This window comes from Geotrypetes seraphini, chromosome 4 (genome assembly GCF_902459505.1).
Source record: "Geotrypetes seraphini chromosome 4, aGeoSer1.1, whole genome shotgun sequence".
Classification (NCBI taxonomy): Eukaryota; Metazoa; Chordata; class Amphibia; order Gymnophiona; family Dermophiidae; genus Geotrypetes; species Geotrypetes seraphini.
Genome location: NC_047087.1, coordinates 187,786,012 through 187,812,711, shown reverse-complemented (window position 1 = coordinate 187,812,711; position 26,700 = coordinate 187,786,012). Strand labels below are relative to the sequence as shown.

The 26,700-nt window shown below is 44.3% G+C and overlaps 1 protein-coding gene across 2 annotated transcripts in view; it reads right to left on the bottom strand.

Moving 5' to 3' along the window:
* DNAJB12 (DnaJ heat shock protein family (Hsp40) member B12) overlaps positions 1-26,700 on the bottom strand; it is a 137,963-nt gene that overhangs the window by 39,340 nt on the left and 71,923 nt on the right. For both annotated transcript variants that reach the window (XR_004539208.1, XM_033941928.1), the window contains exons 4-6: positions 19,863-20,048; positions 19,429-19,508; positions 4,824-4,933 (exon numbers count right to left, since the gene is read on the bottom strand). Coding sequence is in view for 1 of the 2 variants with exons in the window: in XM_033941928.1 (XP_033797819.1) it covers positions 4,824-4,933; positions 19,429-19,508; positions 19,863-20,048 (376 nt within the window). In the remaining variant the exon portion in view is untranslated. The remainder of the gene's footprint in view (positions 1-4,823; positions 4,934-19,428; positions 19,509-19,862; positions 20,049-26,700) is intronic.

Here is a 26,700-nt window from a genome sequence, read left to right as displayed (position 1 = left end):
TGCACAACAAAGTTTTTGCTTCCTGAACACTGCTGGGTGTTTCTTATAGAATTTTGGGTGCTGATCATGAATATTACATCAAAAATTACCCATCACGTACCATTTCAGAGAAATCTTCAATTTTGTCGTGATTTTTTCTTATATTTGGATGCAAACAATTTTTTCTCCCATAAGTGTCTTATCAACAACGGTTTGTGCCGCCTGGGTATGTCCATGCATAAAATCTAGCCAGGTTGGAAGCTGTTTTATGGAAGATGACATCCTGGGCATGTCTGGGCAGGTCTGAACGAGCTTGCGCTGTCTCACCATGCTATAATGGTGGCTTCCATACACCGATCCTGCTCATTTGGTTAATATAGATAGTCCGTGTGTGTATATAGTATCAGTATAGTAAAGTATAGTAGTATAGTAGCTGTATAGTAAGTAAGCTTGATGCTATAGACGTTTTGGTGTCGGGCAATATGTCTCGTCGGTGTCGTAACAGCCGCGACACATTCTGCTATATCTGTGGGGAATATACACTTACGCCTCAGAGACGTTCGATGACTGCCCTTGTAAAGAAAGCCTATCATCTGTATTTTGGCTGCAAAATAGGTGATCAAGACAAGCAATGGGCGCCTCACATTTGCTGTGCGACATGTGCTGTTAGTCTGAGAGCCTGGCTCAGAGGTACTCGAAAGACGATGCCATTTGCTGTTCCGATGATATGGCGAGAACAGAAAGACCATGTGACGGACTGTTATTTCTGTTTGACTAATGTGTCTGGTTTCTCTGCCAAAAACAAGAAGTCAATTGAATATCCTAATCTGCCTTCAGCAATGAGACCCATGCCACATGATGACAGTCTTCCAGTTCCGAAACCACCAGAGGATTGGACCTTAGACGAACCAGATGAAGAAACTGCAGTGCAGGGTTCTAACAGTGACATTGACCCGGATTTTGAACCATCCTCATCAGGCGATCCACATCTGATAACACAGTCCGAATTGAACGATTTGGTCAGAGATTTGGGTCTGTCAAAAGCAAAAGCTGAGCTGCTAGGTTCGAGACTGCAGGAATGGTGTTTGCTATCACCAGGTACGAAAATTTCTGTGTTTCGAGACCGGCATCATGATATAACCAAATTTTTTGCACAAGTCGACAGTCTCTGTTTCTGTTGTGACATTGAAGGATTGTTCTCGGTCTTTGGTTGTGATCACAACCCGGAAGAGTGGCGTCTTTTCATTGATTCGTCAATGTTAAGCCTGAAAGCTGTTCTGTTGCACAATAGCAACGTTTATCCTTCAGTACCTGTTGGCTATGCAGCACATATGAAAGAAACATATGAGAATATGGAAATGTTACTAAAGTATGTCCAGTATACCAGGTATAACTGGAATATCTGTGGAGACCTCAAAGTCGTTGCTCTGTTACTAGGACTGCAGCTTGGCTATACAAAGTACTGCTGTTTCATCTGCGAATGGGACAGCCGAGACAGAGAGTCGCACTATTCTAGAAAGAACTGGCCACTCCGTAAAAAGTTAGTTCCAGGACAGAAAAATGTAGCACATGAATCGCTTGTTGACCCGACAAAGATATTTTTGCCTCCTCTTCACATTAAACTGGGACTCATGAAGAATTTTGTGAAAGCAATGAACAAGGAAGGGGAAGGTTTTCGTTATTTAAGACAGATGTTCCCAAGAATAACTGATGCCAAGATCAAAGAGGGTATTTTTGTTGGCCCCCAGATCAGACATGTTATGAGTGACAAGCGATTTGAAGATCTGTTAGTTGGGCCGGAAAAAATTGGCTGGAAAGCCTTGAAAGACGTTGTTGACAATTTTCTGGGCAATTACAGAGCCCCAAACTACATTCAGCTGGTAGACAAACTTCTCAAAGCATACAAGAGAATGAAGTGCAATATGTCACTCAAGATTCATTTCCTCCATTCACACTTGGACTTCTTCCCCGCAAATCTCGGTGCTGTGAGTGACGAGCACGGTGAAAGGTTTCATCAAGACATAGCTACGATGGAGAAACGATACCAGGGCAATTGGAATCCGTCAATGCTTGCCGACTATTGTTGGATGCTACAACGTGATGCACCAGACACTGAATATAAAAGAAACTCGGGAGCAAAACACTTTTAATTCTGTTTCATTTAGTCGCTTGTGCGAAACGTAAACTTGACTATATATTTTATTGTCAGTAAACATAAAAATGTCTATTTCTCATAGTTCTTACGTGATGCAGTAAAACCAAAACCATATTTGAGCATACCAAGTTGGTACCTGTCATAATCACCAAAAACTTTTCAGGAATCAAGACTTAACCAAAAAATTGTTGTGCAGTGTCATTAGAGCTTTTTAGCAAGGGCAGTTTCGGTAGAATGGAGAAGGTGAAAGCCTGATTGAAGAAGGAAAAGAATATCTTGAGAAAAAAGGAAGTCCAGGCAGTGGTAATGAACAGCACGTTCAAGTATCTTGGATAGCAAGGGGAGGAGGAAGATGGGACGATAGTTGGAGGAGGATGTGAGGTCTAGTGAGGGGTTTTTTGTGGAGAGATGTAACTACAGCATGTTTGAAGGCATCAGGAACCTTTGCAGTGGAGAGTGATAGGTTAAGGATGTGACAGATGGGACGGATGACAGTGGGAACGATAGCTCCGAGTAGATGGGTGGGAATCAGAAAAGAGGAACAGGTGGTTGGTTTGGAGGAGAAGAGAAAGTGAGCAGTTTCCTCTTCAGTGACTTCAAAAAAGAAGGAAAAGGTGGCGGGGTTGAAGGGAGGTTGGCAGAGCAGACAACTGAAAGGGGTAGGAGGGAGGTGACTTGGTTGAGAATTCAAGGCATATCTTGTGAATCTTGAAACAGACAAACTCTGATATCGTCTGGGGGAGAGTGAGGAGGGGATAGGAGGTGGGGGTACTTTGAGTAGAGAGCTGAGTGTGGCAAAGAGACGGCGAGGGTTGTCACTAAGAGAGTGTTAGTTAAATGGTTGTAGTATTCTTGTTTGACAAGCAAGAGGGTAGACTGAAAGGACATCAGCATGAATTTGAAATGTATAAAGTAGGCATGTGTGCGGGATTTAAGCCAAAGACTTTCAGCAGCTCGGGCACAGGAGCACAGATAATGAATGTTGGGGGATCAGCCAGGGCTGGGGTTTGGCATGTCTGAAACAGGCTGCCAGAGTCAATACGTCATGCTCCATCTCTAGCGGTATCCAATTCCAAGCTAAAAGTCCACTTTTTTGAAAGTACTTTCAACTCACTCACCTTCAGCTACCTCTACCCACCATATCATTCCTTTTGCTAGAAAACACCCCAATCCCGAGATGTCCTGTCTGCCTGTCCAAATTAGATTGTAAGCTCTTCGGAGAAGGGATCATCTGATGAATGTTAACTGTACAGCGCTGCATACGCCTTTCAGGACTATAGAAATGATAAACAGTAGTGGCAGTAGTAGTATGAGCTAAAAATTAAATCATCACTTTCCCTCCCCCATTGAATCCCACCCTTATGAAACCGCACAGTCGGTGCAATCTTTTTTCAGGAGTCAGTGGAAGGAAGACACTTATTTCCCATGACTCACACAGTAACAAGTATGCTGACACATAACTGCCTAAATGTTGGTATTCTAAACATTTATGCAGGTAAATGTTAGGCTAGGTTACTTCAGTGGATTCAGAATGCCGCGGCTAAGCTTATCTTCGCAAAAAGTAAATTTGACCATGTCTCACCGCTCCTGTCCAAGCTTCACTGGCTTCCAGTAATCTCCAGGGTCCACTTTAAATAGGCCTGCCTAACTTTCAAGATCCTACACGGCATCCTTCCTCCCTTTATTCCACTTTCTTGGAATTCCTCAAATCCTAATACCACCAGCTCCACCCCAAAATTAAAACTATCCTTCCCCTCATTAAAAGGCATATCCCATGCAAGAAAAATAGGGACCTCCCTCCCCTTCAGAATCACTGAGCTCTGGAACAACCTCACCTCCCCACTTCGGAATCTGAGCTCCTTCCAACTTTTCCGTAAACATCTGAAAACTTGGCTATTCTCAAAAATGTAATACTTCCTCCCTCTCTGGTACACTAAGCCCCTCTAAACATTCTTTATACTAAGGCCTATAACCCTTCATTAGAATTCCTTTTCTATCCCAGCTCCTGTAAACCGTGCCGAGCTCTACGATTGTGGAGAGGATGCGGTATAGAAACCTAAGGTTTAGTTTAGGTTACAGAATTGCCCCGATAATGCTTGTACCTGGTCTTCCAATTTAATCAAAAGATAAAGTGCTGCCTGTATTATCAGGTCTGCTCTCTTCCTTTCTTTTGCTTGTCCATAAGGCTTACTCCTCTCATACACTGTCACTTCTCAGCTCTCTCACCTTTCTCTACCATCACTGCTCAGAGTACCACATCAGACTCCCAACAACTATTGGTGCTTTCTTCCAATACTCCTGCTGACTACTTCACGTGGCTCTAATTTACTCTATATTCCCACATTTTTCAGTTACCACTATGTTTTCTCCATGGCAGAAAGCAAAGGGTCTACTGCAGCATCCATGTTTCCTCCAAGCCCCATATGACAGCAGAAAGCATATATCCTGTCATCTCTAGGATTGGATGTACGTATTGGAGGGCTGGCATAGGGATACAATATCCATCACCTCTAGCACCAAAAGGCAATCAGCGATATTCATCCAGAGCAGCTGAACATGGAGCATAGTTTAATACAATCAAAATGAAAAGGAGTAGTGGAAGCTGAAACGTAACCTGTTCTGTCCCCTTTTCTCCTACATCCAGTAAACATATGATGACTGGGGGGAAGGGACAGTGAAGGATACTCACGGTCGTATACTGAGGCTGTATGGGGGACTGGAGACCATCATCTGGCTTAAAGCAGACACAATGATTAGGATTAAAATCGGCATCAGCTGCACAAAAAGACCAAGGCCACCCTGGGGAAGGAAAGGAGCAAGATAAAACCTGGTTGACAAAAAGATACTATACAAAAGAAGCTGCCAAAATTACTGTTTAATACCATTCACAGACATAGCAAACTCACGATTCATACTATCCTCCCACCTCCATTGAAGCTCCCTCAATGTAAGTTCAAGTATACAAACCTTGAAGGCAGAGACGCAAACAAAGCAAAAGATTTTTTATCAAGTTTTCTTGAGTACCTACAAGCTATGACCTTGCAATAAAAACAAAGTTCAGTAAGGCCTTGAACCGTGAGGTAATGGCAGAATAGAAATCTCTGATGTAATGTAATGTAAGGCAACCACTACTAATTAAGACAGACCAGAAGTAAACAGACAAATTCCCACTGGCCTCACATTACCCACAATTTAAAAATGGGGCCCAGCACAAGAGCTAATGTTTGGTTGCAACAATAGAAAACCTTCAGGTGAAGATAACACCTCTACTATAGATTATAGGCTATACGTTCATGAACTTTCTGCAGGAGAAATCACACTACCACAGCTAATGAAACAATTATGAGGCCCGAATAAGTCAAATGGACCTCTGAAAATAAAACGGAACTGAACTACTGCTATTTTTATTCTTTCCAACAGAAGCTGGAAAGAATTATTCAAAACGGGTCAAGAATATTTGTGGGCAAAATACGAGGGTGGTTTAAAAAGTTTGGTAAAAAAGCAAGTTAAACAACGCAGTCTTCATTGAGGGCTATATACCTAGTCCAGCGACTTCCCAGTTTTTTCGCAAGCTGTTTTTCCTATGATAAGAAAAAACTGGAAACTTGGTGAACTAGGTGTATAGCCCTAAATCAGGGGTAGGCAATTCCAGTCCTCAAGAGCCGGAGCCAGGTCAGGTTTTCAGGATATCCACATTAAATATGCCGAGATAGATTTGCATCTCAAGGAGGCAGTGCATGCAAATCCATCTCATACATATTCATTGTGGATATCCTGAAAACCTGACCTGGCTCCGGCTCTCGAGGACCGGAATTACCTACCCTGCCCTAGATGAAGACTATGATGTTTAACTTGCTTTTATATCAAACTTTTCAAAGCACCCTCGTAATTCTCCAAAAATGTAACAAAATGGGATAAAACTTAGCATTTGGAAACAGGGAAAAAAAGACACTTTGGAGCCAATATTCAATTGGCAGCAAGCATCACCAAACCCAGAAATTCAATATCGTGCCACTTCTGATGATTGGCATTGAATTTCAGGTTTCACTTTTGGCCGCCAGGACTTAAACCTATTTTATTCGCTAAAATCAATGCTGAATATTAGTGCTACCTGTCTATATCGTGCAATATAGCTGGTGAGCCACTATTTGCTAACTGTTAATATTTATCTATAAAGAAGACTGACTTCAGTGAAAAAATTATCTCCAGAGAGTAATCAGTTTATATGTAATACGCTCAGAGATAAGAAATTCCAAAAGAGAGGTGAGTTACCACTCTCACAATAAGAGTTCACCTTTCAGTCATTGCGAACTTGTATATACAGTGGTGCCTCACACAACGAACTTAATTGGTTCCAGGAGCAAGTTTGTTATGCGAAACGTTCGTTATGTGAAACGCGTTTTCCCATAAGAATACATGTAAAAAAAAATAATTCGTTCTGCAGCATAAAATATGCTAAGATGACATAAAAAAAGATAAATTTTTGTTTATTATTTTTATTTAGATACATCTAAAAACATAATTGTTTTTTAAAACAACACACATTTTTTAAATTTAAAGACAGACTAAGTAGAGTCTAATTTTACAGTGAGAGAGGGCAGAGTCTCAGCGGCAAAAACTGGGACTTAACTGTTCATTTTTTTTTTTTTCTACCGTGTTTCCCCGATGATAAGGCAGGGCCATCAAATAAGACAGCCCCCCCTTTTTAGAAAAAAATGTAAAATAAGGCACCCCCCCCCCCCGCAAATAAGCCACCCACCGATACCTGCGCTTACCCGAATCGGGTGGTACGGTGGGTGACTCCGTGTGGTCCCTGGCACCCCCGACACGATCGGGGCAAGAGGGAGCTCAAGCCCTCTTGCCCCCCCGACTCCCCGACACGATCGGGGCAAGAGGGAGCCCAAGCCCTCTTGCCCCCCGACACGATCGGGGCAAGAGGGAGCCCAAGCCCTCTTGCCCCCCCCGACTCCCCGACACGATCGGGGCAAGAGGGAGCCCAAGCCCTCTTGCCCCCCGACTCCCCGACACGATCGGGGCAAGAGGGAGCCCAAGCCCTCTTGCCCCCCCGACACGATCGGGGCAAGAGGGAGCCCAAGCCCTCTTGCCCCCCCCGACTCCCCGACACGATCGGGGCAAGAGGGAGCCCAAGCCCTCTTGCCCCGCCGATTCCCCAACTCCCCGACAATATCGGGCCAGGAGGGAGCCCAAGTCCTCCTGGCCACGGCGACCCCCTAACCCCACCCTGCACTACATTACAGGCAGGAGGGATCCCAGGCCCTCCTGCCCTCGACGCAAACCCCCCCTCCCCCCAACGACCGCCCCCCCCCAAGAACCTCCGACCGCCCCCCCAGCCGACCCGCGACCCCCCTGGCCGACCCCCACGACACCCCCAACCCCCTTCCCCGTACCTTTCTGTAGTTGGCCGGACAGACGGGAGCCAAACCCGCCTGTCCGGCAAGCAGCCAACGACGGAATGAGGCCGGATTGGCCCATCCGTCCCAAAGCTCCGCCTACTGGTGGGGCCTAAGGCGCCTGGGCCAATCAGAATAGGCCCGGGAGCCTTAGGTCCCTCCTGGGGGCAGGGCCTGAGGCACATGGTCGGGTTGGGCCCATGTGCCTCAGGCCCCGCCCCCAGGAGGGACCTAAGGCTCCCGGGCCTATTCTGATTGGCCCAGGCGCCTTAGGCCCCACCAGTAGGCGGAGCTTTGGGACGGATGGGCCAATCCGGCCTCATTCCGTCGTTGGCTGCCTGCCGGACAGGCGGGTTTGGCTCCCGTCTGTCCGGCCAACTACAGAAAGGTACGGGGAAGGGGGTTGGGGGTGTCGTGGGGGTCGGCCAGGGGGGTCGCGGGTCGGCTGGGGGGCGGTCGGAGGTTCTTGGGGGGGGCGGTCGTTGGGGGGAAGGGGGGTTTGCGTCGAGGGCAGGAGGGCCTGGGATCCCTCCTGCCCGTAATGTAGTGCAGGGTGGGGTTAGGGGGTCGCCGTGGCCAGGAGGACTTGGGCTCCCTCCTGGCCCGATCGTGTCGGGGAGTCGGGGGGGCAGGAGGGCTTGGGCTCCCTCTTGCCCCGATCGTGTCGGGGAGTCGGGGGGGCAAGAGGGCTTGAGCTCCCTCTTGCCCCGATCGTGTCGGGGAGTCGGGGGGGCAAGAGGGCTTGGGCTCCCTCTTGCCCCGATCGTGTCGGGGAGTCGGGGGGGCAAGAGGGCTTGAGCTCCCTCTTGCCCCGATCGTGTCGGGGAGTCGGGGGGGCAAGAGGGCTTGGGCTCCCTCTTGCCCCGATCGTGTCGGGGAGTCGGGGGGGGCAAGAGGGCTTGAGCTCCGTCTTGCCCCGATCGTGTCGGGGAGTCGGGGGGGCAAGAGGGCTTGGGCTCCCTCTTGCCCCGATCGTGTCGGGGAGTCGGGGGGGCAAGAGGGCTTGGGCTCCCTCTTGCCCCGATCGTGTCGGGGAGTCGGGGGGGCAAGAGGGAGCCAGGCGGAGAGAGGGCAGTTAAGCGCAGTGCCTGCGCGGAAGGATGCAGCTCGGGCGACTTCGTTGTGTGAAACGAAGTTCGTTGTACGAATCAAGACATAAAGTTCGTTGTGCGCAGCGTTCGCTGTGCGAGGCGTCCGTTATGCGAGGCACCACTGTATATCTGATCACTCTCTGAGACTTGATGGAAAAGGTAAATTTTACTTTTTCAATTGTTCAAAATGTTTCATTTCTTTTCTTCATATTGTTGAATAATTTATATTAAAAAAAACGAAGAAAACACTGGATTATTTGAATGTAATAAGCAATTCACTTAGCTTTTAACAGCAATCTAAAGGACCTCACAAAATATCCCAGCACTCTAAACAGTCCCCACAACTGCTCAACTCTATTTCATGCTATCCTCACTTCCCCAAAACAACTCCCCTAAAACTACCTCTCACCACACATGCACATTACAAAATTCTGAGATATGCTGCATTTTTTTGAAATTTTGGTGTATATTTTTTTTTCTTGTCAACTACAGTACTGTGAAAGCTACTGACTGAATCATAATTTTCTTGGTTGCTATGTGTACTGCTAAGTATTTCATGTTGTTATGGGCAGGGCACAATTAACATATTGGCAAACTAGGATGATACCTAGGGTCCAAAGTTTAGGAAAGCACCGTCTTATGTGCTCAAGGCTCTAGAGATTAGGATCGACAACTGTCGAATTTTTTCAGGTTTCTACAAATTTTTACATTAACATCTAGAAGCTAGAAGGATGGCTTTTATGTCTGGATATTTTTCAAATTCAAACAGTCTCTCTCGAACTGTGTGCCACGGCACAGTGGTGTACCTTGAAAGATTCCAGATGTGCCACGAGAGATTCCAGAATTTTATTTTTAAAAATTCCCATCACAAGTATACTGTACACTAGAATAGATAACATGTACATCATGTATGCAAGAGTCTGTCAATGTTATGAGCATCTGTGTGGGTTAAGGATACAACAAAATCTTTTCCAGAGAAAAGAAAATGGTAAAACCAGAGGACATAATTTAAGGTTGAGCAATGTTAGGAAATTCCACTTTACGGAGAGGGTGGTGGATGCCTGGAATGCGCTCCCGAGAGAGGTGGTGGAGAGGAAAACGGTGACGGAGTTCAAAGAAGCGTGGGATGAACACAGAGGATCTAGAATCAGAAAATAATAATAAATATTGAAGAACTAAGGCCAGTACCGGGCAGACTTGTATGGTATAAGTCAGTATATGGCCCTTTGGTTGAGGATGGGCTGGGGAGGGCTTCAATGGCTGGGAGGGTGTAGATGGGCTGGAGTGAGCTTTGACGGAGACTTCAGCAGTTGGAACCCAAGCACAGTACCGGATAGAGCTTTGGATTCTTGACCAGAAATAGCTAAGAAGAAAAAAAAATAAATTTTAAATTTAAATTGACTCAGGTTGGGCAGACTGGATGAACCATTCGGGTCTTTATCTGCCATCGTGTACTATGTTACTATGTGATGTAACTGCCCAGACAAACATCATTCCTTGAAAACTAATGGCAAGTAATTTCATTTTTATTTTTTATGCAGTAGTTATTCTAACTTGAGCAACAAAGCAATCAAGGCTTTGTTACCATTTGGATCTTCTTATCTTTGCGAACTTGGATTTTCAGCTCTGACAGAAATCAAATCGGGGGGGGGGGAGGGGAGAAAGAGAGCAACTGCAGATGGAGGATGATGAAATGCGTGTTTTCTTGTCACCTATCGAGCAGCATTTTGAGTTAATTTGTACTCAAAAACAAGTTCATCCGTCACATTGATTAGCAATTCTATTCAATCTACTTTAGTTTCACTGTTGTTACAATTACCCATACATAGTTTAAAGAACTTTAAATAAATAACTCCCAACTTTAACCCCCCTTTTACAAAATCCACAAAAGTGTTTTTTAGTGCCGGCCGGTGCGTTGTGCGGTGCTCAGACGCTCCTTGAGTTCCTATGAGAGTTGGAGCAATGCACAGTATTCAGCGTGCTGGCTGGTGCTAAGAAACGCTTTTGTGGTTTTGTAAAAGGTGTGTGAGGGGTATGTGTTAAATTTTTGTTGGTTTTGCAATGTTATATAATGTGCCATGAAAAACTCTGTTTATTGTGCCGGAGATAAGATTGTTTTTTTAGACTACCATGTTTTTCAGCTGTAACTTTTTCAAATTTGGCAATGAGACATACTGTGTTCCACCAAGCATTAAATTCAATCATGGTGAAATCCTTCTAATGATTAAGTAGAATTTTCAGAGCAAGGTTGAGTAGAATTCGCAACAGTTTACCCTGTTCCTCGGAGATTATAGAGTTTAGTCCATATTTGCCTAGTATGACAATATTTATACTTAGAGGTTCTTGAATATTTAACAAGGAGCATATTGTAGACCATACTTGTTGGCAGGAATGTCATAATTGAATGCAGGAAAAAGAGTAGATGAGGGAGTGTACCAAACTCTTTATTGAAAGACCAACAGGTACTCAAGTCTTTGCTTTAATTTAAAAGGAGTCCATGCAGCCTTATGCAAGATAAAGAAAATGGATTATGTAATCACCGCAGATTTTAAAGAATAGCCATATTGGGTCAGACCAATGGTCCATCTAGCCCAGTATCCTGTTTCCACAGTGGCCAATCCAGGTCGCAAGTAACGGGCAAAAACCGAAATAGTAGCAACATTCCATGCTACTGATCCAATGGTAAGCATTGGCTTCCCCCTTGTCTGTCTCAGTACCAGACTATGAACTTTTCCTCAAAAAACATGTCCAAACGTTTTTTTAAAACATCTACGTTAACTGCTGTTACCACATCCTCTGGCAACACGCTCCAGAGCTTAACTATTCTCCGAGTGAAAAAATATTTCCTCCTACTGGTTTAAAAGTATTTTCCTGTAACTTCAAGAGTCCCCTAGCCTTTGTAATTTTTGTTGGAGTAAAAAATTGATTCACTTGTACCCTTTTTACACCCCTCAGAATTTTATAGACTTCAATCATAGCTCCCTTTAGCTGTTTCTTTTCCAAGCCGAAAAGCCCTAAGCTCTTTAGTCTTTCCTTATACGAGAGGAGTTCCATCCCTTTTATCATCTTGGTCGCTCTTCTTTTTTGCTCTAAGGCAGGAGATTTAAAAACTTTTCCTTCAGGAGCATGACACTGTGTGGAATGTTGGCTACGGTGCCTATGATAGCATCAGAAAGGACTCCTATGTCTCCTTTGATAATGGTTCGACATAGATGAGGAGGAAGTGTGCCGATGATTTGCATCGAGGAGGAGACTTTGATTTCCTTTCCATGAGGAGTCAGTGCAGCAGATGGCTTCAATTGGTCTCAAAGCATAGCTGGTAGCTCCTTAAGAAGCAGCTTGCAAAGTTTATCCTGATTAGTAAGTTGTGGTACTGAAGGTGTCGATGGTACCATTGGTGCAGAGTGTCGAGGCACTGGTGACCTCGATATAGAGACACCTAAGGAGAGACACTTCCTTTAATGATGGAGAGCGAGACTTCTTTTATTTATTTATTCATTCATTTTTCTATATTGTTCTCCCAGGAGAGCTCAGAACGGTTTACATGAATTTATTCAGGTACTCAAGCATTTTTCCTTATCTGTTCTTGTGAGCTCACAATCTATCTAATGTAGCTGGGGCAATAGGGGGATTAAGTGACTTGCCCAGGGTTACAAGGAGCGGCATAGGTTTGAACCCACAACCCCAGGGTGCTGAAGTTGTAGCTTTAACCACTGCATTGACTTACTTGATGCTAGAGATGCTGGCATTGTGTGGCGAGGTGAGGTGAGGCATGGGAATTCTTCTTAGCCTGTTTACTAGATCACAGTTCTTCAACCGCCGGTCCGCGGACCGGTGTCGGTCTGCAAAAAAATCTTGCTGGTCCGTGAAGGATTCGGGTCCCTGCCGCAACAAACTTCCTGTTGCCGTCGCTATGCCGGGACTCCTGCCTTCCACCACCGGGACTCCTGCTGCTTATGTCTCCTGCTCCTGCCTTTGTCTTCGCACTCCCAGACCAGCGGCGGCAGTTCTGTGTGCTTTTAACTTTGGCACACAGCTGCCCCTAAGCAGTATTTTAGTCGCGGTTTCATGAGACAGCCTCGGGCCTGGCCCGCTTCGATGATGCAATGTGGGCCGGCCTACCAAAGGCCCCGAGGCTGCCTCATGAAACCGCGGCTAAAATACTGCTTAGGAGCAGCTGTGTGCCGAAGTTAAAAGCACACAGAGCTGCCACTAGCCTACATAGAGGAAACATTTGCTGGAGAGGGAAGGAGGGAAGGGAGAAGGGGTACTCCTGGACAAGGGAGGGGAAGGGGATACTGCTGACAGGGGAGAAGGAAAGGGAAGGGAAGAGAGTTACTGTTGGATAAGGGGAGGAGGAAAGGGAGAAGGGGTATTCCTGGACAAGGGGATACTGCTGACAGGGGAGAAGGGAAGAGAGTTACTGTTGGATAAGGGGAGGAAAAAAGGGAGAAGGTACTGCTGGACAGGGGAGAAGGAAAATTGAAAGGAAACAGCTGGCAGGGAGATTAGAGGAGGGGAAGGAGTCAGGATGGAATGGAGAGATCAGATGAGGGAAAGGGGAGAGACAGAGGAATGACAAAGTAGAGAGATTGATGCTGGGAAGGGGGGTCAGATGAGAAATAAGGAAAGAGGGACAAAGGAAAGAGGGGCAAAGAAAGAACGCAGATACCATATGGGAGGGGGAGAGGGCAGACAGTGGATGGAAGGGGCAGATGCTGGACTGAAGATACAGAGGGCAGACACTGGATGGAAATGTGAAAAGACGATGAAAGCAGAAACCAGAGACGACAAAAGGTAGAAAAAAATAATTTTATTTCTATCTTGTGATTAGAATATATCAGATTATGAATATGTATCCTGCTAGAGCTGATATTAAACATAACTGGGGAGTGCAAAGCCCAGGCAGTGCTTCTTTAGCTTCCAGCTGGTTTAGGGCTCTCTCTAACCAGGAGGCAGTTGCCCTAGTTGCACTCCCCCTAATTCCATTCCTGCCATGTGTGACTGAAGTATTCTGTTAGCATGATATTTGTGTAGCATTCTGTAATAATTTGGCTTATTCAGTTTTTTTGATAGTAGAGGGGATATATGTGAAGGGGAGGGGAGACGGGGGTTTTATTTGAGGCTTGTGCGGATGGGATCAGATGGTTAACGGGACCGAGCTCGCAGGGACGGGGCGGTGATGGGGTTTTAAAAAATTTCAGTCTTATTAGTTTGCCAGTCCATGAAATAATTATTTTATTTCCGCCGGTCCATAGGTGTAAAAAGGTTGAAGAACACTGTAATAGATGATGTCAGCATCTGTACCGAGGAAGTTGGTGCCAAACGATGTGGCAATTGTGGTGCCGACTGTGCCGCGGCGTTGTCAACATCGGAAGTAGAAGACATCTTTGATGGATCTTGGGGTCCCAAAAGTTTCTCCTGCTGTACTGCAGACTTCAAGCCATCAAAGAATGTTTTTGTAACTTTGAACAGCAATGACAAGAGTCTACTCGGTGCTCAGGATCAAGGCACTGAAAACACCTATTATGTGAATTAGTGACCGATATGGCCCTGTTGCACCAAGACCATTTCTATGAAGCTGCTAGAAGGCCTCGACATAACGGGAAAAACTGCTGATGCGAGATCGAAAGAATTAATTTTTCCTCAGAATGTCGAATTATTTAGTGACTGAAAAAGAGTCGATGCCACCAACCTGGCTGAAGGGGGACCTAAGGTCCAAAAACGTGAAGAAAAAATTTTGAGAGAAACTCTCGAGAAATTAAAAGACTACAAAAATAATAAAGAACAATCAAAGAAATGAAGAAAACGACCCAGGAAGGTACAAAAGAAATAGCGCAATTGGAGAGACTTCAACGACACACATCTTAGCTCTGTACAAAGCTGTCAGGGAAGGCACTCAAACATGCGCGGTATGGACGTTCTCAAGGCTTCTAAAGACGTTAAAGTGACAGTAGTACACTTTTTCACTGTCCATACCAGGGTTCTATGGATGAAGTCACCCATTTGTGAGAATATGCTGCCTGCTTGTCCGGGAATAGCAACAGATTTAATGAACAAAAGCTGTTGACATACAAAAATAAATGGTTATCAAGAATCCATCCTTAAACTAAAAATCTAAATCAGCACCTACAGCAGACCAGCCAGATCGGGACCGGCGTGGGAGCCCTGCTCCGCCCCCCCCGATCCAGCCGGAGGACACACACCATTTAAAAGGCCCAGCGCCCGCACCTACAGCAGACCAGCCAGATCGGGACCGGCGTGGGAGCCCTGCTCCGCCCCCCCCGATCCAGCCGGAGGACACACACCATTTAAAAGGCCCAGCGCCCGCACCTACAGCAGACCAGCCAGATTGGGACCGGCGTGGGAGCCCTGCTCCGCCCCCCCCCGATCCAGCCGGAGGACACACACCATTTAAAAGGCCCAGCGCCCGCACCTACAGCAGACCGGCGTGGAAGCCCTGCTCCGCCCCCCGATCCCAGCAGGAGGACACATTTAAATTTAATCAGCGCCAACGGCGTACCGCCGTTCGGTGCGCCGGGAAGCGACTGCAGGGACGACTGCCGAATACAGAAACTGCCAATACCACCTAACTTAGAGGTGAGTGAGAATAGCCACCAACACCACCAAGAAATCACTCTAGACCACCAATACCAAAACCCAAACAAACAATTACTAGGTGACCCAACTACAAACAGGAACTCGACCAGCCTATATACCGAGACCCTCCAAAGTCCCAGCAAATCCCACAACAACTTCTCTCAGCCACACACAGAATGGATACAAGCGCACCCAAACTCATCCTTGCTATACTACTACTATCCCTCTTCATAGACAAATGGAAAACAGCAGGATACCACACACAGCCAATCCCAATCATCACAGTACCACACAAATCCGTTCTACAAACCAGGAAACTCCAAACCCCTAGAACCTTGATCCTCTGTTCACCATCCAACCAAGCAAACAATCCCACAATCTGGGGAAAAAGACATACAACAAAAGCCAAGATAAGTTCTCAAAGACCTCAGACATCACAAAAAATACTATCAAATATAGCTCCCACCCCCTCCCCACTCACAAAAATCTCACAAATAGCATGTTCATACTTAAATATACGATCGGTAGGTCCAAAAACAGAACTAATCAAAGACTGGCTAATCAAAGACGACCTAGGATGCCTCTTCCTTACTGAAACCTGGCTCATATCCGACACAGACCCTCACATTATTGAAATCTGTCCCAAAGGATACAAAATTGAACTAGTATGCCGAGCTAACAGAAGAGGAGGAGGGCTAGCAATCATAACAAAAAACAACTTCAACATCAAAGTCCTAGCCAAGCACTCCACCCCCCATTTAGACCTTCTAGCCTGCCAACTCTCTGACACCACCCTTACAGGAAATCTAAACTGCCTTCTATGCTACATCACCCCAGGAAAATGGAACATCACTATACATGAGCTAGAAGAGTTCATCCTCCAGAACTCTCTCTCCTCTACAAACAACCTAATCCTTAGTGATTTAAACCTCCATCTAGAAGACCACACCTCCAAACAAGTAGTAGACATTATATCATACCTCAGTACCCTATCGTACCAACCCGGAACCAACACATGAAAAAGGTCATCAACTCGATATTGCAGCATACTCATCCCCTAACCTCAACTCACAAAACATCCAAATCACCAACGGCACCTGGCAACCCACCCTATGGTCGGACCACTATAAATACAACTTCACCATCAACTGGGAACACAACAAAAATAAACCCACCCCCCTCAAAACAAGCTTTATGACCAGACAGAAAATCGAACCGAACACATTCTGGAGCGCAGTGGACCCAGCAATAGATTCCAGCAACCCTAGTGAATTCATAAAAACCTGGCGGTCTCTCAGCGAATCGACCTTGAACAAACTAGCACCACTAAAAGAAAAAAACAAAATACACAGACAATCAGATAAATGGTTTGACACCGAACTCCTACAACTAAAAAGGAAATGTAGACAACTAGAAAGGGCATGGATAAAACAGAAACAAGAAATTACTAAAACAGAATGGAAAACCCAAATCAAGCAATACAAAATCAAATTGAAGGAAAAACGCAAAGACTATTACTCCAACCTCATAGGCACCGACAAACCAGACACAAAAAAATTGTTCAACCTAGTAAGAAACCTTACCGACACTAAACCATGTCAAGCCACCCAGGAAAACCTAACACCTACAGCCTCCCAACTAGCAGACCACTTCAAAAATAAAATCATCTCAATTAGAACAACATTCAACAACTCACAAAACAACACAGACAAGACTCTAATAAAACCCATAACAGATGAAGCAATATCAGCAGACAGACTCTGGACCGACTTCCCTACAACCCAGTGGACTGAACTGGACAGGCTATACAAAAAATATTGCAAATCATCATGTGATCTGAATAACTGCCCACCATACCTACTAGCAACAGCTTCCACCAACTTCAAAGCTAGCTACACATTATGGCTGCAAACCACACTCAGGGAAGGCCAGTTCCCACCAGACCTCGGAGAAATTATAATCACGCCTATACTGAAGGATCCCAAAGGTCTAACAAATAACCCATCAAATTACAGACCAATCGCTTCTATCCCAACATACGTCAAAATAATAGAAGGACTAGTTGCACAACAAATGTCCACCTACCTTGAAGCCCATAACATCTTACATCCATCCCAATCCGGATTCAGAACCAACTACAGTACAGAAACTCTCCTGGTATCTCTACTAGACATAGCTCGAAGTCATCTCAGCCAAGGAAACAGACTGCTAATCATCCAATTTGATCTCTCAGCTGCATTCGATCTAGTGGACCACTCCATACTTCTCCAAAAACTAGACGCAATAGGAATTTCAGGTAAAGTTCATAACTGGTTCCAAGGCTTCCTTAAAACTAGAACATACAGAGTCAAATCTAAAAACATTCTATCTGAACCATGGTCCAATCCATGTGGAGTACCACAAGGCTCTCCCCTCTCCCCCACACTTTTCAACCTATTCATATCCTCCCTAGGCAACACCCTAGACGACCAAAACATTACTTCTCTCAGCTACGCAGACGACATAACCATCCTCCTTCCATTCGACATACACAACCCAATCTCCACAGAACGCCTGAAAACTACATTAGAAACAGTGGAAAAATGGATGACAGATCACAAGTTGAAGCTGAACTCCGACAAAACCAAATTCTTATTACTAGAGAAGGACAAAAAACCATCCCTAACAGAACTGGAAGTAAACTCAATCAAGTACCCTATACAGAACTCCCTCAAAATCCTAGGAATACATTTAGATAGATGCTGCACAATGCAAACACAAATCCAAAAAATCACCCAAAAAGCATTCTTCACAATGCGAAATTTAAGAAAAATCAGAAAATTCTTTAACAAAGACCAATTCAGGATCATTGTCCAATCCCTTGTGCTAAGTATTGTCGACTATTGCAACAGTCTCTACTTACCTTGCCCGTCCAACACAATAAAAAAACTACAGACCATCCAGAACACAGCCCTCAGACTCATATACTCACTCAGCAAACACGACCACATTACCAATGCATACCTAGAATCTCACTGGCTACCAATAAAAGCAAGAACACAATTCAAACTCTACTGTCTCATTTTCAAAGTAACCCATGGCACGGCACCCAGTTACCTAATTAACCGTTTTCATCACTACCACCCACCAAGAAAAAGGAGAACACAGAACCTTTTCACCTATCCACCACTCAACGGTACATGTCGTAAGAAACTCTACGACAACCTCCTGGGGACACAGGCAGCTAAAATAGACTCTGACATCTCAAAATTACTGACCAAAACAACAGACATAAAAGAGTTCCGCAAAGAAATAAAAACACTACTGTTCAAAAAATACCTCCCATCATTCTAACCACCACCCAATGAGTTCCCAACCAACGACTTCGGAAACACCCATCTAAACTATCTCTTTGTCCATGACCAAGAATGTACTGTAACTCTTCTACATCTTCTGTTATATGTAATAACTTCTGTGATAAGTATTATCTTCTGTGAACTTGAGGTATCATAACTCCTTACTATTACTATAATATACTCCTATCCGAAATGTAACTCTACTGGAACTACCCAGATATCTTCTAAAATGTAATCCGCCTAGAACCGCAAGGCACAGGCGGAATAGAAGTCCCTAATGTAATGTAATGTAATGTAATGTAAACCTGGGGAAAGCAGCAATTGAATTTGCAAAAAAAAAAAAAAAAAAAAATTGTACAAATATACAGGGTAGGCCAAAAGTAAGTCAACAGTATTTATTCATTATTTCTTTTTATTTTACAAGTGTCACAAATAACATTCCTGTGAAGTTTTTGTATTAGTTACTTCTCTATTACCCTCCAGGTACTTTAGTTAGATTGTGAGCCTTCGGGACAGTAAGGGAATTTTTCAAGTACCTTTCTTATTTCTAATCTTAATGTATATTTTCTGTAAACCGCTTAGAACCTAACGGATGTAGCGGTATATAAGAAATAAATTACATTACATTACATCGTTTCGCTTTTACTTGTTATTGTACTTATACAATAAAAAGAAATAACGAATAAATACTGTAGACCTACTTTTGGCCCACCCTGTATTGGGAAACACAGAAGTAGCATTCGTCTAAATTGTGGCTTAAGAATGAAGTTCATTCCTATCATGATAATGCACCATAAGATCAAATGATCAAAACATACCTAGCCTACACTATCTCCCAATTGTTTCCATGTACTCACATCTCCCTGATGTTCCCTCCGATCTTGTCTCTGATGATAGGTATAGCGCATCCTCCCATTACTGTACACATGAACATTACCTGTCAGCAAAGAAACCATAGTTACCTATCACATTTTCTAATAAGCGTTGCTTCTGGAGATAGTTCCTCCTACTGACATTCTGACAGACTGATCAGCTACAGCAGGAGCATTCTATTTCTAGATATCACTAAAATTGTACTAGCTTTACTCTCATGATGAAACTGTAAATCTGAGTGAAATCTGCCACATATTGTTACTTCATATGCATAGTGGAAAAAGGAGACCCACCCGTGCCTCACTGTATTTGAGATATGGTGTGAAATCACAGAAACATAACAATTCCAGTCATAAACTTCTTACATTAGGAAAGATGCAAGTCAGATCAAACTGGAAGAAGGGACAAGGTTCCTTACTAGAAGGGAAGCCACCACCAAAGAACATATTGAAGAGATCTTCAGGAGAGATGTCTGCCTCAAAGCCTCGGTGAAAGTCTGCGTGGCCATGTCCATGCCGGGATGCTTGTGCTTTTTCATCTCCAAACTGATCGTATTGCTTCCTCTTGTCTGGATTGCTCAGCACTGCGTAGGCATTTCCAATGGCTGAAAGATACCAACATGGAATCAATTGGTAATATGACAGTAAAAACTCCGGTCCACATCATTCAACACTCCTAACCCGCATTACACTATACAAACTTTATAGCCTGTGGACAATGAAAACTGAAAAATCTGGTTCCTGACAAATTTAAAATCTTCTCCTTGCTACTTACCTTATTTTTTTAAGCCACTTCTGCGCTTTGGGAGAAATTCTATAAAAGGCGCCTAGTTAGGTGCCTGATTAAATTAGTAAATTGGCTTCAATTATGAGCTTTAACATCAGGATGAAAACTGGCCTGGACAAAAGTGCTAAGACAACCTACACTACAAGTTCACAATTGAAATAAATAAAATTGGGTGACAGGTGCCTATCTTCTTAGGCACGATTCTACAAAAGATAGATAGGCACCTACCACATGGCGCCTAATGATATCTAACTCTAAAGTAGGCGTGTTTAGGGGTAGAGAAGAACTCAGGCACTACTAAGCACAATTCTCTAAAGGACTTAAGCGCCTATAATGTAGGCCTTTAAAACTTGGCCTATATTATCATTATGTGTGATTCTGTAATAGGTGCCTAAGTAACAAGAGATAGGCACCTATATTATGAACATAAGAAGTTGCCTCCACTGGATCAGACCAGAGGTCCATCGTGCCCAGCGGTCTGCTCCCGCGGCGGCCCATCAGGTCCATGACCTGTGAAGTGGTTTCTGACTATTCCTATAACCTACCTCTACTTCTATCTGTACCCCTCAATCCCCTTTTCTTTTAGGAACCTATCTAGACCCTCCTTGAACCCATGTAGTGTGCTCTGGCCTATCACAGCCTCCGGGAGCGTGTTCCATGTGTCCACCACCCTCTGAGTGAAAAAGAACTTCCTAGCATTTGTTCTAAACCTGTCCTTTTTCAATTTCTCCAAGTGCCCCCTTGTACTTGTGGCTCCCCACAGCCTGAAGAATTTGTCCCTGTCTACCTTCTCTATACCCTTCATGATTTTGAAGGTTTCTATCATGTCTCCTCTAAGTCTCCGCTTTTCCAGGGAGAATAGCCCCAGCATTTCCAATCTGTCAGCGTATGAGAAGTTTTCCATACCTATCTTTTTAGATGTCATTTACAGAATTTCCCCCTTTGTACAGAATCGGGCCTACATCTGCCCAAAGTTAACCCGATTCTGTAACCGACGTCCATGTTGGAGACACCGATTACAGAATCGGGTTTAACATGCCCAACCCCCCTCCCCGCCCCCCCCCCCCCCCAAAGATCACCGGCAGGAGGGTGCCCAACTCCTCCTGCCAGAACCCCCAATGCAGAGACAGCTCCAACCATTTTTGTATGTTATGTTGGTTGACTATTATTTTGCACCATTAGCACACTGGTTTGTGCACTAGGTACACGTTTGATCACATACGGATGAGCTCGGGGATGTAACACAGGTAACACCCTCTGTGGGTATATGAATGTGACAGCTGGCACATTAGGGGTTTTGTCCTCACTGTGAGCTGTGTGACTGAGGGCTCCCCGTTTATCACAAAAAACGTAATAACATTTTTATAAATAATTTTAGGAGTTCATTGGTTCGCGCTGTCTCTTCCTCTCACCCCTGTCTTAGGGTTAGGGAAGATTTTCTTTTTTCTATTATTTGGGCTTCTTCCCAGTTTTGGGTTTTTTTGAATATCTTTGTATTTAGGTGCCTGACAGAATTGCCCCATATATGATCCTAAATACATTTTGGGTCATCTGACTTATGAATGGCACTTTCTGTTAATGAAAACATTTTCATGTGATGTGGCAATTCTGTGGAAAACTCTGCCTAACAAACTGAAGACAATGAAAGATACTATAGAGTCTTGCAGAGTACTGAAAACTTGGTTGCTTTTCCCAGACTTTACAGAGGAAAGAATTTCTAATTTGTGCAAAAAATGAACACACTGTTTTCTAATTAAGATTATCTTTCTTTTCTGTATGAAGGATGTTTGCTTCCTAGATGGATCTAGGAAACGCTTTAGGATACTCCCTTCTGTAATTCTTTGTACATTAAACCATAAATAATGTTGTTTATCTGAATTTGTTTCAAAAGGTGCATTAAACACTCGCAATAAAAGCCTATGTTTTAATTGGTTCATTAAGAAATGACTCATTGCATTGCATTGATACTTTAGCACAAACAAGAAATTGGAAACTGCATGTAATTAAATATATCTATTATTATTAACAATCATCTGGATTGAGATTCAGCTCTGACATTCCTTCACTCAATCCACTAATGAGATTTGTTTTTTGCTTAGCGTTTCTTCCTCTTGCTTTGTATTTCCAGTAGAGAGCTGCACAGGAACAAGGCTGATGGGAATCCTGTGGGGTTTCCCCCTTGGTCTTCAAGGATCCCGCAGAGACAAAAGCACCTCTGGCAGGGCTCCCATGGTGTGTACCCATCTCCTGGCATCCTCCTCTTCCTTCCTTCTTACATTTTATAATTTACATTTAGAGGCTCTGGCAGAGACCCATTTACAAAGTAAAGTCAAACCTCGGTTTGTGAGTAACGCGGTTTGCGAGTGTTTTGCAAGATGAGCAAAACATTCCTGCAAATCGTGCCTCGCAAACCGAGCGTTGAGTCGATTTGCGAGCCCCCCCCCGCGATCCGGCATCCCTCCGCTCTGTCACCCCCCCCCCCCCGCCGCAATCCAGCATCCCCCACTCACAATCTCTTATCCCGATCTGGCACCGGCACCTGCACCAACGCACAGGATATGTCGGTGCCGGAAGATCCTCCCTCTTGGCTTGGGCTGGGCCTTGAGCATCTGCGCATGCTCAAGGCCTTCTAGTTCTCGCTCTCTCCGAGATTCTCAGAGATCTCCGAAAGAGCGAGAACTAGAAAGCCTTGAGTATGCGCAGATGCTCAAGGCCCAGCCCAAGCAAGAGGGAGAATCTTGGGCACCGGCATGTCCTGTGCGTTGGTGCCAGATCAGGGTAAGAGATTGTGTTTGGGTGAGTGGGGGGATGCCGGATCGCAGGGGTATGTGGAGCAGCACCAGTGGCCTCCGGGGGAGGGGGGGTTTAAGGTGGAGCAGCGCCAGTGGCCTAGGGGGTGGGGGTAAGGTGGAGCAGCACCAGTGGTCTTGGGGGGGGGGACAGGACAAATCAAGCGAGTTTCCCTTACTTCCTATTGGGAAACTTGCTTTGATATACGAGTAAATTGGTTTACAAGCATGCTTCTGGAACATGTAAACCAAGGTTACGCTGTATATGTTCTTCCCAATTAATAAAGTTTCTTTGCTTATTTGTAAATGGGTCTCTACTAGAGCCTCTAATTCAGTGGCATAATTAAATTAAATAACTATTTCTGAAGTTTATGGGGACTGACGGAGACAGATTCGATTCCAGCTGGGACGGGTCTGATGTCCCCTCACAACTTTCTAATTTCTAGCTATTCTGAATTCATCTTTACTGGATTACAGTGCTATACGACTTCATTCTTTCCCTCTGTTCTGTAAATACCCCTGCTCCTATACAAACCAGCCATCACAGTGATATAACTTAGTCAGGAATCAGCCATTTTCAGAACTCTGAGTGCAAAAATCCATGTCTGGCCACTAGAGGATGCTATTGTGCCATAATGGGTACCGCTTTTCCCTATGCCTTGCAGACATAAATACTGCCCAAGCAGACCCCCCAGTGGGTGCAATGCAGAAAGTTACTGCAAGCCTAACAATGCAATTAGCACACAACATTACTGGCTGAGCAATGCAGACAGGGGTTGAGAATTAAATCACACAGAAAATATGGTTGCAAAGTGCATTGAAATAGATGCTAGTAAGAACATTAAGCGTTCTATTGCAATGCACAGAAAAAGGGTTGCTCTAAAGTACAGTTACCATAAGAAATTTTTCGCCAGATCCAGGGCAGCAAAAGCTCAACCTGACTCCTGATAGCTTTCCTGTCGTTTTCCTAGCAATGATTGGCTCAGGCTCCGACAGGAAAGATAACAACAAAAGAAAAGTAAAGTACTTATGGTGGTGTACTTTGCTCCCTCCTCTCCCCCATAAGCCTCGACAAACAAATCTCCGATAGAATGCATCTCGGGTGTTTAATGCACCTCATCCCGATTCCAAGTAAAAAAATAAAAAATAAACACTTTTCCCTGGTGTCTATTGCACCCCTCAACTCTCTTTAACTACTTCCTTCCCTCTCCCCTGACCTCAACTATCACCAAAAGAAACTTTCCCCGGTGTCTGGTGCTTTCCCCACTCCCTCAACACAACCCCAGGCCCCATGATTCTCTCCCCCACCCTCCAGTTTGTACCTTAAGGGAGGAAGGACCAATATACCACACAAATAAGGGAATTTTCCTCATATTTACTAGTTAGGTGCAGAGGCGTACCTAGGGTATGTGACACCCAGGGCCCATTGTTTTTTGACACCCCCTGCCATCATTTTTGGCACCCCTCCTCCAATGTAAAAAAATATTTTTAGTAATGTTCCCCCCCAGGTGCCAGCCATGAAGGGGTGTTCCCAGCCCAATAGTCATGGGGAACTTCCCTTCTCACGGCCCGGTGCCAAGGCTTTGGATAGTCCCTGTGGCCCAGCATGTTCCCAGCCTTCTCTCCCTTTACCTTCCGTGAAGCTGAAAAAACTGACGGCCTCGGCAGTGATTCAGCTACGTCGCCCGCGGCTCCCCTTCCTGCTTTCCATGTCTGCAATCCACCCGGGCAGAAACAGGAAGTTGCGTCATTGGTGGGAGAGGAGTAAGGTAGAGAGAAATGAGAGGGAGAAATGTTGGATGTGGTGTTTGTAGAGGGAACAGTGGGACAGATGCAAGAGGGAAGAATGTTGGACCTGGTGGTGGAGGGAATGGAGGAAGAGATGTCGCATGGTTCTGGAGAGGGGTAATAGAAGGAGAAATGTTGGGCATGGGGCTGGTGGGCAGGGGTAAAAGATGCTGCACACAGTCCGGGGGGGATGAGAGAGGGAGAAATGTTGGATGTGGCAGTAGAAGGAGTTGGAGCGATATACCCTGGATCCCTCTATCTTTCTTTCCTCACTCCCTTTACAGCAAGGGAAGGAATGAGAGAGGGATGGTGGACATAGCACATGGGGGTGGAGGAGAAATGCTGTGCAAGGTGGGGAGGGGTAAAAGTGTGCTTTGTGTAGTTTAATTTTGTGGTTACCATTATGTAACCATCCACTCCGCAAATGGATTTCCTAGCGTGTCAACTCACAAACCCAACACTAAAAAACTCTCTAAACTGCTTGCTCTGCTACATAACACCAGGAAACTGGACCACAGTGAGACCTGAATTTGAAAACTTCATCTACCAAAACTCACTAACAGCTGAATATAACCTCATCCTAGGAGACCTAAACCTACACCTAGAAGACACAACCTCCACACCAGCAAATAACTGTCTATCCTTCCTCAATGCCTTATCCTTCCAGATCCTAAACCCACAAACCACCCATGAAAAAGGTCATCAACTGGACATTGCTGCATTCATGTCTCACCAACCATCCAATCCAGCAATCCAAACTCCTAACGGAACATGGTCCCCATCCCTATGGTCAGACCACTACATTTATAACTTCAACATCAATTGGACCAAGACCAAACACACACCTCAATCAAAAAAAACCACATATACCTCACGCAAACATATCGACCCAACCATTTTCTGGTCAAATGTAGACGAAACTATCCAAGACTGCGACCCAAAAAACTTCATCTCCCACTGGAAAAATGTATCCACCAACATCCTTGATGATCTGGCACCCCTACAAACCAAAACCAGAACCAGCAGGAAATCAGACCAATGGTTTGATAATGAATTACTCCAACTCAAAAGACAGTGTAGAAGATTAGAAAGAAAATGGAGAAAAAAGAACCAAGATCAAACAAAAACCGACTGGAAAAAAATCAACAAACAATACAAAAATCTACTAAAAGATAATCGTTCCTGATTTCGCTAAAACAACGGCAGATAAAAGGAAAAAATTTCTAGACATGAGGCCGAAGTTAAGAGAAATCGGAGCTAGATTTGGCCTGATATACCCTGCGATTATGAAAATAACTATTGACAACAAAACTATGAGCTTTGATGAGCCTGTGAAGTTGGAAATGTTTTTAAATCAAAGGGAGCAGCCGATGTCAATTTAATTTGACTTATTTACTTCCTGGAGTTGGAGTTGATTCTTCTTGGTTTTTATTTGATTTTATTTGTTATTCATTTTTAATATATTTGAGAATCTGCTAACTGACAGTTTGGCTCTGTTTATTTTGAATGGAAACTGTGAAATGGAATGTTGATGAAAAAGGCAGTTTGTTTCTCTGTGAGCATTTAATATCTCTTTCTCAAAGGATGACTTTTAAAGTTGAAATGATTTGTTCCTTTGCTGTTACATATCTTATTAAGATATTAGAATCTCTGATATATGTTATTGCAATATATTCATGAAGATAAGATATTAATATACAGAGCTTATAGTGGCAGATTTAGATCATAGGTTATGATGAGTTAATGGAGGTTGTGATAAAAATTCAGTACAAAAGATTTCAGTTAGCAAAGATTTTCAAGGGACTCTAGTTTAAGGTTTAGTAGGCTTCTTTGAGAATATTTAAGGGGAATATATGTATTTAAAAATAAATAATAACAATAATTAAAAAAAAA